This window comes from Plectropomus leopardus, chromosome 5 (assembly GCF_008729295.1).
Source record: "Plectropomus leopardus isolate mb chromosome 5, YSFRI_Pleo_2.0, whole genome shotgun sequence".
Lineage (NCBI taxonomy): Eukaryota > Metazoa > Chordata > Actinopteri > Perciformes > Serranidae > Plectropomus > Plectropomus leopardus.
The window spans coordinates 4,431,291-4,448,636 of NC_056467.1; the positions used below are offsets into that span (position 1 = coordinate 4,431,291).

Below are 17,346 nucleotides of genomic sequence, written 5' to 3' on the forward strand. Positions count from 1 at the left end.
ACAGAGCCTTAAAGCCAGTGTTATAACATCAGCCGGGGGCCCATGGGAACAGGCCAAAGTCCACCCAGGGGACCACAGTCGCTGATAAGCTGCCAAGTCCCCCAGCATGAGGGACATCATGTAAGTCTTGCGGCAAAAGAAAAAAGAGTCCCTGGACTGAATGCTGACGGCATTTTCCTGGTAGTATTGACAATAGATAAAGGGATTGGCATTTAGTAAGACTTAATATATGAAGAATTCTACGTAGAAGCTACAAACTGGGTTATATTATTTCGTTCAACAGAGGATACATTGGATTTCAGCTTAAGACAAAAGGAAAGGTTACATTCGAGCCTCCATGGAGTAAAAAAAAAAAAAAAAAACAACCTTTGATCAATCAGGCAAAAACTTAACAACAGACCCATACAAACTGAAGCAAACGCCCAGAGATAGCCAAAATTAGTGTCAAGACACACTGACAAAGTCGATAAACAGGGTAACGACGAAAACCCAAGCAAATAGAGCCATCTGAGACTTCTGTAGAGATGATTAGAGTATAAAAGCACCTCTGAGAGGCGCAAAACTTGAAAATTGACTGCAATCTTTGGTTGAATGAAAACGACTGGAAAACAGCTCAATAGTACATGAGACAGAATATTTTTTATTTCTACTTGGTTAGTAGAGTCTGAGGAATCTGGAGACGTCTAAAAATAATCTCTTAAATGCAACCAGCATCACAGAAGTGCCAAATGTAAAAACGATGATTATATGAGAGGCACAAACTGGGGCTACAGTTCACACAGAGCTACCACATACCAGGCGAGGGCCATCTTAGAGAGCAAAGGAAACACTAGACATACTGTGGAACTGGGGAATATGCCGTACAGCGGCTTACTCTTACAGCACACCAAGTTAAGGTCAAGTTCACCACTATCTGTTTCAATCAGTAAACTGAACTCTATGTGCAGAGCCAGCAATTACTCTTGAATCACATTCAGAGGGGGTTGCAAAACCACCGATGAGCTGCATTTTCTCAAAACCATCAGGCCATTGGATTACTGTGAAAAAAAATGTATTATTCCGGTCATATATTACTGCAAGGAAATTGTTAAATCAAAATATATATATATGTATTTGCACTGAAAAGTCCAAAACAGAAAGTCTCTACAGTGACTCATGTCAAGTTACAGCATTCAGAAGCCAGAGCTACTTGGTAATGTGTTAACTACAGATAGTTTTAAGAAGAAAGCTACAGTATAACACTGTTATGAAATCATTTTTAACCAATCAAACAATCCAGGCTTCTTCAATAAAGATCAATAATGCATTCTGGCTAGTTTATTAACACTTAATACTAAAAGAGCACTCCCACTGTTGGAGACGATATTGAAAGATGTGGACATTTTTATTCCATGCGCTCTTTTTCCTAGTCAAAACCAGGCACCTAAATTACCCACAACGCAACTCATCTACTGAAAATTCAGCCATAAATTCAAGTATGGTATACGAGTATCGGCTAATGTAGCCTGGCGTTTCTAGCCTCTAGCAGATATGAGGAGCAGTCTAGAGCTCTAGTAAGGCTTCACTGCAGCTCCACCCACCTTGAGATCTTTTTTATTTTCAAAATTTGAAATGTTTAGCCTCAAGAAACGCTCCTCAGACTTCACTGAGCTCCCCAGAGAGCCACAAAAGGCTTTATACAACTTTTTTTTAAACATATGCAGAACTTCCTGAGACCTGCAAACAGACTTTAATGTATACAATCAGTGGAGTTCCCCTTTAATGGCAAAACACATTCTTTCCAGGGGGACTTCTTAGTTTTCCTGAGCTACTGTGAACACTGAGTGTTGTGAAAAAAAAACACACGGCAGAGAAAATGTCTTAAACTATCTACAGTGGAGCCCCGGCAGGGGTTTGCACCCAAAACTACCTTTTCAAATCAGAGTGCAGCACACCAGCTTGTTGCATGATCATGCAAATCAAAAAAGTCTGAACCGATGAGATTTTTAGCATTTGAGTGCAGCGTATGGTTAGTTAACTAGTTGAATATTGTGCCAGCCTAAACTAAAGCAACACAAGTGAACAGACTTGTATTGCACAAAGCTCGTATTACCTAAAAATGCACATAAAAAGTCAATCAAACAGCATGTAGAGCTTAATATATACAGGATCTGAACCTAAACTATCACATTGTGCAACTGGAAGTCCAATTATTTACCTTAGAGAGATTTCCCCCCACACACAAAACTGTGCTTGTCCCTCAGTGATCTTGTAGAAGAGACTAGATGCATTTGTGTGCTTCCTCTACATCTTTTGTGGAAACTCAAAGATACGTCCCTTATCAAAGTACATTTTACTATAAAATAAAGGAACTACCTGACAGTGCTTTTTGTTCTCTAACAGCAGAATGTAAATGTCACTATACTCACAGTCTACTAAAGCTTCCTGTTTGGACTCAAGAGGCACCAGAGAAAAAATTAAATGTTTTGATTAATACGAAGGGGATTTGGCAAAACTGTATTTAGAAAAAATAGTCCACTTTATGACACACCTTGCATTAATGGAAAGAATGTCCTTTTCTCCTCATGGACTTCACTCAGTGTGACGTTTAGAGATGAGACTGATTGATATAAGTGCCTGGATTTAAAAGTCTCTTGCTTGCGATTGTGGATGCAGAAAACAGATAAGGCTGTTGCCTTAACACAAAATACAGTCCACACATAGCAGCAATCATACCACCATCTATCATTCAAGAACCAAAAATATTATTTGGCCCTTAGTCTTCTTCATCATCAAGATGTATATGCTGATTTCTGACATGGTCAACCTTGAGTTTATCACACTGAGGCTGTGAGGGGCTGGAATTTTATCAAAAGCAAAAAAGCTATGGTGCATTGAGATGGAATCAACATAACATAAGAGTTAAAGTTCCTGACCTACACTGATAAACAGATCTTGTCTAAACAAGGCTGATAACAAAAGTTTCCATTTCAGGCGAACAGGTCTTTCAAGTCTGTGTGACTTTCCAATGAACATTTCCATCATCTCTAAAGAAAACAAAAAAACCCTATTCTAAGTTGACTAGTGTTTCATTTTGCTGTCAAAATGTTACTACCCCGAACTGTGGTGAGACTTTAGGTTATAAGTAGTAGGGGTCGACAGATCATCGGCCTGGCTGATTATCGGGGGCCAATTTTTGGCATTTTGCCGATTATCTGTATGTGTGTTTTATTTAAATGATTGGCAATAAAATTAATTAATTGGGAGGAACTTTTACTATGTAAAACCTCAGGGAGCTACTTTAATTTATTCATTTTTCTGAAAAAACGATATCGGTCGACCTCTAATAAGCAGGTAATGTGGCTATTCTGAATGTCTTGTGCAGCAGAACAGTGAATGTACCTGTTTCCGTTCCCGTTTGGTGGGGATGTGCTGTGGAGGCTGAGGTGGTGGTTGCTGCTGTTGAGGGGCTGGGTTCATAATGACGGGTGCCGCCTGCACCGAGGGGGTGAACTGAGGCTGTGCGGGGTAGTAGGCCCCTGCTGTGGAGCAGACAGAGAGAAGAATGTAAACCAACACATACTGACTTAATCCTATAGCCATAACTTGACACAAACACATCAGCGTGTTGCACACAGAACATAAACACACAGAGTTTACACAATGACATTACAATCTATATCACACATGTTCTCAAAATCCCGTGAGGCTATTTTGAAGCAGTTCGAAAAGCTGCCTCTTAAATTTGATGGTTAGATTTCTTGATGATTTGCAGGGCAACAGCTGTAGTTTTAATGTCATTACAGTGAGGTAACTGCATTTTTTTTAAGCACTTAAGTCTTCTCACTACCAACTAAGGACGTGTTGCATTTAAGGGATCTGACAAATACTCTAATACGGAGCAATCTATAATCTATGTGAACACACTTCAATTAATGTTAAATTCCTAGATTACAAAATAAATAATGTTCACGTTTGGGCTGGCCGATATGGAGAGAATCAAATATCTAGATCTAGATCAAATACCTCAATATCGATATCGTGACGATATCGTAGGGCTGACTTTTGGTGCTTTGAGAAAATATTTATTCAGTGAGATATCAGACATGACTGTAGTGACTAGGTGGGTAAAGACAGCTGGAACTGTCTGTTACAATTACATCACTTCACTGTAATGCAGCCTTTAAAATCAGGAAAAGACAACACTTGCAATATCTAGTCAACGTCAAGATATTGATATAATATCAATTTTATTGTCTAGCCGTAATTTATGTTATGGCTTTAGTGTCTGACCACAGCAGCATTTCTGTAATAAATCTGACCACATGTGAAGGGCTGCAACTATGGTTTAGTGTTGTCAATGATATTGATTTATTGATGCATAACTGAAATGGTTTTAATATTTGTTTTCTGCAGTTGCAACATGCCGGTATCAGCTGCACTCTTTTGCTCGCTAATGTTCATTAGAGTCATTCTGCTGTTTTCTGTAACAAACAAAAAGAGTAAAAGAAGTCAGTTTTGTTAAACCATTGTTACATTTATCTTTCAATAAAAAGAATGATAAAAATTTTAAGTCCTCAATGTCAGTTTTTTTTTCCTGTTGTATAAGAAAATGGCATCAAATATCAATGTTTATTAAGGTATTATGCTAATCTGCAGGCTTTCATCCAGTTTCGTCTATATGCCAAATAACAGAAATAATTCTGAACACAATTTCTCAGAGATAAACGTGACTTTGTCAACTTGCTTGTTTTGTCAAAACAACAGTCTAGTACCCAAAGGTATGAGATTTACTATACATGACAAAAAAATCAAATCCTTTCTTTTCAGGCCCTAAAAACAGCAAATGTGTCTTTTTGCCTGAAAGTTTATAAAAATGAATCACAGATATTTAGAATAATTGCAGGTTACTTTTACTGGCCAATCGTCTCAGCTCTATACTTGTGTGCTTTTGCAGCTCATGTTCCCATGCAGTCTGAGAAGCAGGTGACTGAAATCAAGTATCAGGTGACTGAAATCCAGTATCAGGTGACTGAAATCAATATCAGGTGACTGAAATGAAAATTTTCACAAAAATACCACAAACTCAGATTGCTTTCAACACTGCTGCAGTGCAGAAATACTTCTTAAGATTCCTGCAAGCTGTACCTATCAACATGTCCTCACTCATGATAAATCCAGCAACTTTTGAACAGACGTCATCGCCTCAGATCTGTCTCTTTCCACTGACTTCTATGTCATCTCAACATGTCTTTCCATGTCTTTTTTTAAATCAGCAGTTAACAGAAGCAGACATGGCACCTGGACGGCGCCACAGGTAGGCCCTCTGACCATGACACAGCAGCTTCTCTCTCTGCTCAGCCCTGCATTCATATCCCTTATTTCTTAAGGCAGTGGATAATTCCCATGTTCACAAACTTGCCAAAAAAGCAGCTGCCAACATGACTAAGAAAAAGACCAAAGTTTCCACACATTCAAATAATCTCTATTAGCCTACCCGGTCAATAATGTCAACAAGACATCCACCCACTCAGTGATATTACCTGGCCTTGTAACTGCTCTCAGCTACACTTCAGAACCAGTTGTAGCCCACTTTCAAAGGACTGGGGTAAAAAAAAAAAGTCCTCAGATGGCAGAGGCCTCTCCTGCAGTCTGACGGTAGCTCACTCCTGCTCTGCCTCTCTCCCCCTCTGCATGCATTTCAGTCTAACTCACATTACTGAGTCTGCATTGTTGACCAGGAGCAGCGCAGCCTAAATATAGTCAAAACCCCACACCGGCTGGGGGAAGAGAGAGGGAAAGGGAGGGAAGACGGACAGAGAGAGCGAGAAGGACACAGAGAGGGAGAATAGGAGCATGCTCGAAACCAGCCAGAATGAGACTTTTCTTGGACAGTGTCCCAATACTGTAAGTAAGAGGCTTGAGATATGATAGAGCAACAGAGCAATGGGAGAGGGGGGCTGCAAAGAGACGCACTGTCTACAAGACACCTACCCTCTGAGTCCTGCTGCTCTTGAGACCCACGATTTCCCATGCTGAATGTCTGCTGAATGTAAGACTGGGCAGAAAAAGGAGAGGGGGTTTCTCTTCAAACCCCCTCTCTAACTTTTTCCCGTCCTCTCTACAGGTGCCCTCTCAGAATGACTTCTTTTAATGCTCAGCCCTCCCTCTTCCAGCGTGTCTCCGCTTCGCTCCTCCTTCTGACCTTCCTGATTCCTCCCTCCCTTTCACTTTTTTTTCCACCATCCCTCCCTCCCTTTTACCCCCCTCTGCAGTGTAAAGGCAGGCGAGCTAAACTATTCAGTTGTGGCTATGATTTGCCTGAAGACTCCCCTATCTCTCTCCACCCTCATCTGATCCACGCTGGCTCCACAACCTACTACAAAGGGGGCGGGCTGTGAGTATGTACATGTATGTGGAATGAGTTAAGCAAATCACTGGGGGGTGGGAGTCTTAAAAATAGTCACCACACTCCGTCAGCACAGTGTATGTGTGCGTGTGTTTACCTGACTGCTAGAAAAGGACTCAATGGTCAGACAGACTGCACCACTTAGAGGTGGGGGGCTCGAATGATATTCTGGGGTTGTTACTATGCCATTAGTACAAGTTTAGGGTGGGCAGTGTAGGTCCTAAAGCCAAAAAAGCCCGACCATATCCACATATACAAGACATCTCTATCATCTCCTCATCTCTGTGGCTCCGTGGAAACCCGAAACAGCCCACAACACCTCTGCACTTTCAAAGCAAATATAGTGGTTGAGCCCATAAGAGTTTGAGAGCTGTTTCTCACTGTCACATGACCAGTTATTTAAGGTCATGTGCCAACCTCATGTAGTGACAGGCCATGTGATAGGCAGAATGACAGATGTGACACTCCAATACAAACACATGGGACATAATGTCGTATACAGTCAAACAGATATCAGGCATAAATAGCAACACAGCTCTCTCATACTGCGATGGCACAGTATTGTGAAGAGGGTAACTTTTCTGGACAACAAATATAAATCCACTAAATAAACACCAAACCTGGCAGAGTCACACCAATAAACATGACAGACATAAGAGATTAATTGCATATCGTTGATGTGCTACTATAAGACAAAGCAACAGAGTATTTCAGAAACTGTTCATTTTTATGAAATTAACATTTAATGCTAACGAGAAGCCTTTCTAATTTTTGTCAGAAGTGCAGAACCAGAGGTGTCCACAAATAAAATACTGAAAAAGATGGATAGGGTTTAGGCTAGGTTATGTTTGTAACAAAGAGTGGGTGGTCCACTATCAGTGGTTCGATCCCCAGCTAATCCCATCGGCATGTCAAAGTATCCTTGGGCGAGATACTGAAGCACCAAGTTACTATCGATGTGATTGTGTGTTAATATTTGACTGATGAGCAGGTGGTGCCTTGTATGAAAGCCATCAGTTTAAGAATGAATGGATGAAAGCAGCATGCCTTTATTTTGAAATACCCAAGGCATGTCTGTATCAACATTTCTGTCCAAGCGTACTTCCTTCCTAAATATTCAAACAGTGCCATCAGCCAGGCACCAGGCAGTGGCAAGCAGCCCAAAAAAAAGACAATATGGATAATAAGTGATATTTTCTCATATTGATTGCAGTCCCCTGAAGTGAAATACACTATAACCAAATTGTGACAGATTTTGTGATATCAGAAAACCTCGTATTGTTGTCCAAAGAATCAATATAATATCGTATTGTGATGACACTTGTCATTTACATCCATAATTTATTTATTTCTGATTGTTTAGGCCAGTATAAAGGACTCTCAGAGGACTGGATTCAGAACTCAGCAGAAATATTGGGGGCGTGGAATCAAATTTCAAATCAATTATAAGTTAGTCTCAAGTTTTGGTTAAGATTTTATAGACCAACACCCCTTATTACATCACATTACTGCACATTTATTTAGCTGACACTTTTATCCATAGCATCCTTTGAGTGTATTCAACCATGTGGATAAAACTTAAAAATTGCAAGAATCATGCAAGCTCTTCACGTTGTACAAAAAAAAACAAACTGAATCCTTCAAGTTACACTAGAAGTATTTCTCTTGTATATCATCTAAATATGCTATAATGTATTGCACCCACTAAAACTGCTTCAAAATGTATCAGGGTAAAACCTAAAATCTGAATGCGCTGTTACACTGTGACTGATACACATATTAAAACTCCCTTAAAGAGAATAGCTTGTACTTGAAAATCTTTGCAAAACTGATCTAGGATTAATCTTGGCTAATTCACAGTGAGTTTGATATTATGGTTTCTACATTATCTTTTCTTCACTGACAGGGAGCATTGGATTAAGCAAGTTGCAAATAAAAAAACAGGTTTAAATTTTTTTGGAAACATGCATACGTAGGTGCAGAGTGTGCAGAGGTATTGTTCAAGTACTGTGCACATACACTGATGTGCAAATAGCATGACATGGAAAGCCTAATAGGTAGAATTGTGTTTTTACAGTCCTGTATTCAGGCCAGCGCATTCTATTGCTGATGAGCTACAGTTTTAACAAAGACAACACATAGCTCAGATGCCTGCCCGTGGGGGGGTCAGCAAGTTTGTTTTCAGGGCATCCTCACTTCCTCTCATGTAATGACACTCAGCCACCTCTAGAGGGTGTGACAGCACATGGGACAAACATCTGTGGTTATGCTGTGTTATATGGGAGATGTGAGACATTATGGTAACAGAGAATGTTTGATATGAATAAAAACAAAAAACAAACTAAATGTTTATGTACATAACCTATGGCAGCCACGTTATTTTGAGCGTTTTATAGAAACATACTCTCATACAGTTGCAAACTGACAATCTGTAATGCTCAATGCAGATGTTATTTATGCTGACACGCTTTAATCTATCTTAAGTTCTGAGTTGTCTAAATGTACAGTGAAAAACAAAAGTGACATAATTTGTAAAAAACCTGGGTGTTGCAGCTATTAAAGATGAATCTTTTAATGGATCAACATCAGTTTTCTTGTGCTGAATTCAGATGCCTTTCAGAAGATATTCTACCCATTTCACATGAATGCTTTATCTATGACAGTCAGCATCTTTTAATACTTTCCAGCACGCAGCCACACCCCTCAGTAAAGTCATCTCTGCTGATTTCTCACAGTGTGGTTGCTGAATTTCAATACACATCCAAAACGTCGAAGAAATTTTGAGGCTTTTTGGTTCTGAATTTACATTAACATACAATTTACATTAAAAAACCACATACACATCCTGCTACTTAACCTTCTTTAAATCACATACACACACACACACACACACACACAGTTTTGATTGACACACAGCATGATTACAAGCAGATTCAGGCAGAATAAGTTCAATCACCTGGTCTATTACTTCCTTTTTCATATTAACATGTCCTAGGAAACAAAAAGTGTCGGAAACACTAATGAGACTTCTTGGGTTGACTTGAGATAAAAATAGCCACAGTGAAGAGCAACATAATAAGTCTGATTTATTAAAGGAAGAAAGGTGCTCTTATGTAAACACTGCCGTAAGGAGAAATCCAAAATAAACAGGAAGGCCCCGTATCAAAAGCCAGGTGTAGGTCAAAATTGGGCAGCAGATAAACAAAGCCAAAATCTCCACAGCAAATGAGAGTGTCACAAAAAAAGAAAAATATTAATATTACAGCAACTGCAGAAAGGTAGAGCTGAGAGGTAAAATAATTTGCCTTTATAGACTTGATGTGCAAGACATTAGCAACCACTAATTATGATTTTGGTAGATTTTTTATATTTGCATACCTTTCTTAACTTGCTATAATGTACTCTGTTAAATGCTTTTCTTGTGTTATTTAAAGTGTTATGGTGTGTGTGCTTTTTGGCACTCTAACTGACGAACACCACATCCACACTAATACTTTTGTTTTAAAATGGTGTTTAAACCAAAAATGATCTCTGTACCCACAAGCATTTAAGCACTATTTCAGAAAATATCTCTGTCCATATTACCACACCTGAAAATTAATTTCACATGACCATTCATTTATACTGGGCATGCAAATATCAGCATAAACGGGAAGAGGATTGTCTACTTTAAAGTCAGCTGCGTAATTACAGAAAATAACGTAGAGAAGATGAAAAGTGAAGGCCAGACGTGTCTTTGTCTGGAGTATTTTGTCTAGGTATTGTACTTTGTCTAGGTATTGCTGTCAAGGTGGTTGAAGAAAGACTGGCGCTGCATTTCATTAGTAATTCCACTTGCCCTACTTCACGTCCCTCAACCCTCGGTATTACATAAAAGTTGACGTTGCACGGAGGCTACTTGGGAGAGCGGAGGGAGAGCGAGTGGGGGATTGCAATGAAACATACCTGCCCTCGTTCACTTTCAACCCAACTGTCACGGATCGACCGCCAATTGCAGGATTAGTGCTGTACTGCATTTTACAAATCATCACAAATACACAGGCTATAAGAAAATAAATACCTGCAGACGCCTGTCTGTGGACTGAAGGCGTCTTCTGCAGATAATTGCAATACACCGACAGTCACTTAGTAATCAGCTACATCAGTTTCTGATTTAGAAATGTCTGGATGCAATCTGTATCATGATTATCACAACTAGTATTTTAAATAGGTTTATGATATCTTGCAAAACAGGTATTATTGCCATGCATTTATAGATGTTGGGAGTACAGAAATCACGAGCTGAACAGAACAACAATATATGTAAATAGTAACTGCAATATCATTATCAGTTTTGGAGTGGATCTTTAAATGTGTAAACCTATACAGACCTATGAGATATAGTAAAAAAAAGCGAAGCTAAAAAGCATGACATAGTGCATGCATATCATTTCATTTTCTATTTATTTACTGGTTTATTCATCTTCAGACCAGAAGGATGAAAACATAAATGGTATGTAGAGCTACCTAAAAAGCTTCAGCTTGACACGACTGAAAAGACCCGACTGGGAAGCAATAATGGATGTTGGCATCACGATTTCTAAAAAGTTTCTGCAAGTTAGACAGTGTGTGGGAATTTTTCACTACGTTGTGTTCTGCTTGCCCCTCTCCTGTACACCTGCTGGAAAATTGATGTGTGGAGTTTTCTTTTCTACGGCTGAGGTGTCCAATTTTCCCCCATCTAAACAAAAACCCAGCCCCAGAGTTTTCAAACTAAAATCAAGGTCAGTAGAGTTGTCAAAAGTCTCTGTTTTAGGGGTCCAAATGCACTGGAGTAGTGTAGATGCTTGGTGTAAACCTACAAATAATTACGCATTTTGAAACAAAAACGTATTAGCATGGATGTAGCAGGAAGTTTGAAATTTCTAGGGCCAGCCCTTGCTCCTGTGTCAGTTAAAAACTCTGCTAAGTGTCTCTCTGAGTGTGAGTGGCTCAGGTGAGGCCCCAGGTAGAGCCTCTTACCATAAGTACCATATTCAGCGGGGCTGGTGCCTGGGTAGAAGCCTGGTGTGCCTCCCGGGACTTGGTATTGCTGGGGTGTGGCCACGTAGGTTGCTGACCGGTACTATGGAAACAGAGAAGAGAGAGCACGGAAGAAAGGACAATATTATTAGATACAGTTATGAGAGCAATGGGCCTGCACAACAACACTTTTCATTCTCTTTACAATAAACAGCATTAGGCAATCTGAAGGGACTAATCAATATTGTGCAAGTTTATATAATTTATATAAACAAGAAAATTACAACAAAATCTTTATATTACAGATATGATACGTGGAAAAATTTGGAGGGGTGTGCACTATTAGCTGTCCACATTAAAGCTCTGATGGGGCCTGTAAAAGCCAGACGTGACCCCATATGAACCTGCAGAGTCCGTCCAAGCCCAACCCAAACCCAACCCACAGCAGCAGTTTTGAGCCCTGTAAAAATAGGCTTATATTATATTACATTCTATAAATTATAAAACAAATACTTTAACATTACAACCTGTATTACAAACTAAGGGCTGGCATGTTTCCTTGCACCACTTTTCCTTCTTCTCTTCCTTCTGTTAGTCTGTCATCTCGTGCATGACAGGTTCAGTAAAGCAGGCTTCGCTCCCCGGTGCGTCTAGTGCGCACGGCGACCCATGGCGATGCAGCGCCCAGATGATGATTACCACTCTATGTTGCATGTTACGCACATCTCTCCCACTGCTGGGGAGGCAGAGGCGAACACTGCCATTTTCCATCCCTCTCTCACATGCATGCTCTCTCCCCCGGTTCTCCACATGCTCCATTGTTCACTTTCCCTCTCTCTCCTCCCTCTTTCCCTGTTGATTCAGACCATTAAAGCTCCTGCTAAAGTGATATTTAAACGTGAGACAGTTCCCAACATTTTCATTTAAAAATAACAAATAAATAATGTTAAATCAGCAGGAACCCAACCTGATTGAAGCCTGAGGGAAAAGTGAGAAAATGCAGCCTGGCCTGGCCCGACCTGAACCCGGCAGGTTGGGTCGGGCCCATTCGAGTTTAGGCAGAGAATCAGAGCTCTAGGCCATAAACCATATGGCTCCGATAAAAAAACTAATTTGACAACATCACTACTTGAACATTCCTTAGTTTGTGCCCCCTACCTGTCCAGGTATGAAGTAAGCAGGTCCCTGTGGTGAGCTGGGGAAGGGCAGTTGTTGTCCTGGGATCACCATCATTTGGGAGCCAGGGCCCGGCTGGTAGACATGGGTGGGTGTCACAGGCCGAGGGCCACTGCTGGGAGGGACACCCCGAGGCCCACTGCTGGGAGGCAGGCTGGCCCTGTTGGTGTAATAGGGCTAGAGAGGAGAGAGGGGAGCAAGAAATGTGGTGACAGACCAAAGAAATGTGAGGATGAAGACAATATGTTTGGCGGTGGGAAAGACAGAGAGACGCCACAGGACCAAGACGAATGGGATGGAAATAGGGGTAAGAGAGCGGGAGAGACAAATGAAGAAATTATTAGTTACCTTTTTGAAACCTCTGACATAAAAACCATCCCCCATGCCCGTATATGATTTTATCTCCTGGACCAAGTGGAGCTAGCCAGTCCGGCCTAATAGCTAGGCTCATAGTTTGTCCATGAATCTATGGCTTGACTCCAACTGGAAACATATTGGCCCTGCCTGCCAGAAGAGATAAAGCAGCTAATGCTGGTTCATTCAGAGCCTCCTCATTGACATTCTGCTGCTGGCCTGGGAGAGAACCGACGTAGCCAGCAAAATGACACCAAGCCAACAAAGCACAACACTGCCAAATATTAGACACACACACATATGCACTCCTCAAGATGGTGAGAAAAAAACAAGGGGAGGGAAAAACTAGAAGAAAGAGGAAACTGAGTTACCTGTAGCGACCTGAAGCTTCCCTTCAGCAGCGCAAACACACATCACACAGAGACACATCAAATGGAAGCAAGAGGAGGGTGGGAAGAGATGGATTGAGAGAGAGAGAGCACCACAATCAGTTAGAGCAAAGCACCCAGGAACTGTCCGTTCTGAGCCAAGCCGTGAATTAACAAGCAGCATGCAGAGAATAGGCAAAGCTTTGAATCCAAATAAACTAAGTTTGGTTACTCTGGAATAAAATGCAGACTGAAACTATCACTGAGAGATTAATAACTTTTCATCATCATTTTACATCAAATTCATCACTTTCTTACAACATTTATGAAGGGTGGTGAAACACCTGTACATCTTTACATAGGACATTCTTGGACACATATTTAGCTACAGCTGTAATTCACTGCAGTACTTACATGCATTCCCACACGTACAGTACTTAAAATATTTAATGAAAATACCTTTTCTGAAAAAGTATGTTATATTGGTAAATATTTATTACCAGTAATTAATATTCTGTGACATTTAGATCTTTTTATAGTCTTAGGGTTTATCAGAACTTTTGGCATATCATTTGATGAAATAAAGTATTTCCCTATTAATTTCTTAATTGCGGGACACTAAGGTCCTTTCTACATGTATACAGATGTTTCTGAATATTTTCCTTCACATTTAGGCCTGTCGCCCAGACGGAGATGGAGTTTTAGCTCACTAAAACTGAGGTGCAGCTTTTTCAGAACTCCAGTTACACTGTATAACCCTGTGGATGTGTAAAAAGGAGTGTTTGGGAAACTTTGCTTTGTGTAATGCGCCAAAAACATTCACAACAATGGCGAACAACCGGTTTGTTCACTTTGTTAACACCATTTGGTCTTGTGACTACTTCTAATCAATGGTGATAAACACAGAATTGTATTAGGGGAAACTACTATTTTGTAAGAGGTGCTCTCTTTTACTGTTTATATCTTTCTATATATCTATCTATATCTATATCTATATATCTTTATAGTCAAACACAAGATTCCACTGAGGTGGACAATAAAGTCCCTCTATCTCAATCTATCTCCACTAGGTGTTTTGAAAAAAGTAAGCTCAGCCTGTACAGACTTTGTGACAAGGGGAGACTGCTAACGCGGGTGAGCGTTTTAAGTCATTTTTTGTTCGAGTATAGGGGTGTGCCATATCATATGGTTCATGATAATACCAGCATAATTTTTAAGGTGATAAGAAAAAATTTATATTGTAATAATAGCATTATTTCAAATTGTAACAGAATGTCGTCATACTGTTAGATATGGCAAAAATGAGCGTGACTGAAAGCAGAATTGCTACTAGTCAGGAGCAACGTCAGTAGTGTGGAATCAGTGGCCTGGACATCCTGAATGATTTATAAACAACTGCAGACTTTTCAGAGTCTTTTTTTGACTTACCACTCAGAGTAAACTGTCAGCGGCTCAGAGCAGCAGCGCATAGTCTCTCTCTCCCTCTCCTCTCTCGCCTTGCGCACAAGGGAATCACTGTCATCCAGGATTTTTGTCATAAGCCTGTTCTAATGTAAACCTACTTGATGCGTGCAGCACAACCAAAAAAAGATATATGAATGTAACATAACAGCCTGTCAAAATAAATGCAGGTCTGCATGTGCAGAGGGTCAGCGGTCAGAGTGACACACGCTAAAGCAAGAAGAGTAGAGGAGAAATAGCAGCGGATACAGGTCAAGGTGGAAAAAACAAATCAGTCATTGATGTATATTTATTATTTATATTTTGAAGACAATATTTTTTGTAACTGACAGCTGTTTCAATGTGTAATGTGTCACTTGTTATCAGTTTTATTTTGTTGTAACATTTATATTTTATACAGAATCTGAAGCTCACTATGAGTTTGTGTTGTTGTTTACAAACTAAAGAACTGAGAGAGGATTTTTGTTCAGTTTTTACTGAATATTTGAAGGCAAACTACATTTGTGTTGAGATATACAACACTTTTTTGTTGCAATTCTATGTTCTTGAAAGTAATAATATAATATTCTCAGTATTTTTGTCATATTGTCAAGAATATCATTATTGCAAAAATAATGATATTATTTTACGGCTATATCGCCCACCTCTATTCTAGTGCGTACTTAGATATTTTGTGAAACAAGGGTTGTGGGGAAAGAATTTTAAACTGAAGGGGGAAATATGTTTTCAAATATACCTGTATACATGTAGAAAAGGCCTTAGACTGGGACTTATCACACATTCGGTTAACTATTCTGGTAAGCTTGCTTTCTAAAAGCAAGCATGGTTACCCCTAAGATCACCTAACATTATTGTAGCTCTCAGTTAGGATGTCCACACGTATGTTTTTAGTAGCAAAAGCAGATATTGGAGCCTCTCAATATTCTCTAATGCTTCTAATATCTGTTAGAGGACAGGAAAGGCCCCAACCCCCCTTGTGTTAGTCACTTGTGCTGTTAGTACCTGTTGGTGTATAGGCCGGGGCCCTGGGGCAAACTAGAGGAAGAGAGGCAGACAGGACAGAGGTTAAAGAGCACAAGATCCATGCTTCAATCTCCACTGACAGGCTTCTTCAAGTTGTGCTCCTTTACAACTGCACTGTATGGCTAATATTCAACTCTTCAAAAACAGCAGTAAGCCTGTCCTCACTTTCTTAAACTGACAACAATACACCTACTTCCATATTATTTTACGTGTAAAAACTACAGAATTAACCCTAATCATTACAGCAGACTCTATAGGAGATGATAAATAACTATGAATAAGACTGCTTGCAAAACTTTTACAGATTCAATTAAAAGACAAGGTTCTGTCAATTAGTTGATTGAGCTTCAATCCATTACAATACTTGCAGTTTGAGCTATTTGCACTTTTCTAATCATTCAGAAATACTTGAGAGTAAAAGAATCTACACCATTTAGATACGGTCACTGTAACCGAACTAGGCAGTGTGATTTTGTGAGGTAGAGTACGCAGGACAGGCTGACACTGACAGTTAGAAAATGGTGCAGAACTGGTGAGAAGTAGGCATACAGACATGCAGGAATTGTAAGAAATTCACAAAGATTCAGAAAACTGTACACTATGATTTCCATTGGGAAGATTTCAGATAGCAAAAGCGAGTAGCAATTATGCCAAACTTGCAAACACAGGAACATTTGCAGCGTGAAGAAAAGACCTTGACACACTTTATCCCAATTTTTTATCCTGATTGCTTTGTCTGTCACTCATCTGTCAAAAGTGGGGGGTTTGGAATAATACAAAACATCAAAGAGGTGCAGTACAGCTGACTGTTTTACGAACTTGAGAACTTCTTTCTCTGAATTGTGATGTAAGGAGGTTTTTGTTTTTTCTAAAAATGGAGCGAACCAACAGTGTGGGTGTGCTGTGGGCACGGCGAGCAGTGGGCAGGCCTACCTGTCGGGCCTGTGGTGTTGGGTTCATTTGTGGAGGCGGTGGGGTGGCAAACACAACAGAAGGGGGCTGCCCAGGGGGGAATGAGGGCTGCAAGAGACAGGAAGTGATGTCAACGGCAGAAAAGTGGCACGCAGGAGGAAAAGAGAGTGGGGAGGCAGAGATAAACAGTAGACAGGTGGTCAACAAGTGCACAGCTACTTACGCTGATATTTGTGGTCACAATTGACAGATTATCAGCCTGGCCGATTACAGGGTCCGGTATTTGGAATGTTGCCAGTGTTTTATTTAAATGATCGTCAATAATATTAATTCATTAAATAATACAGAGGAAGTGTCAGCATGGGAGGAACTTTAGCTATATAAAACCTCAGGAAGATGTTTTTTTATTAATTCACTTTATTAGAAAAGTTGTATTTGATGATGAACGTTTCAGTTTTGATTAAACATTTGCTTAAAGGCATTTAAATTAAGTTTTGTGCTTGGATTTATATGTTCTAAATTCTAAATACTGGCAGAAAGATTTTCATTTTCATTGTAAATGCATATGGGTTCCGAATATCGGTTATCGGTCTCACTAACTACTAATAATTGGTATCAGTATTGGCCTAGAAAAAAAACGGTATCAGTTGACTCCTAGTCAGA

The 17,346-nt window shown here is 40.0% G+C and overlaps 1 protein-coding gene across 1 annotated transcript in view; it reads right to left on the reverse strand.

Annotated features, from left to right (window-relative positions):
- The window catches only part of LOC121942943 (eukaryotic translation initiation factor 4 gamma 1-like), a 46,555-nt gene that overhangs the window by 20,530 nt on the left and 8,679 nt on the right, over positions 1–17,346 (reverse strand). Inside the window, 5 exon segments of the mRNA XM_042486258.1 lie at positions 3,382–3,521; positions 11,390–11,492; positions 12,548–12,742; positions 15,751–15,783; positions 16,705–16,791. Coding sequence (XP_042342192.1) covers positions 3,382–3,521; positions 11,390–11,492; positions 12,548–12,742; positions 15,751–15,783; positions 16,705–16,791 — 558 coding nt within the window.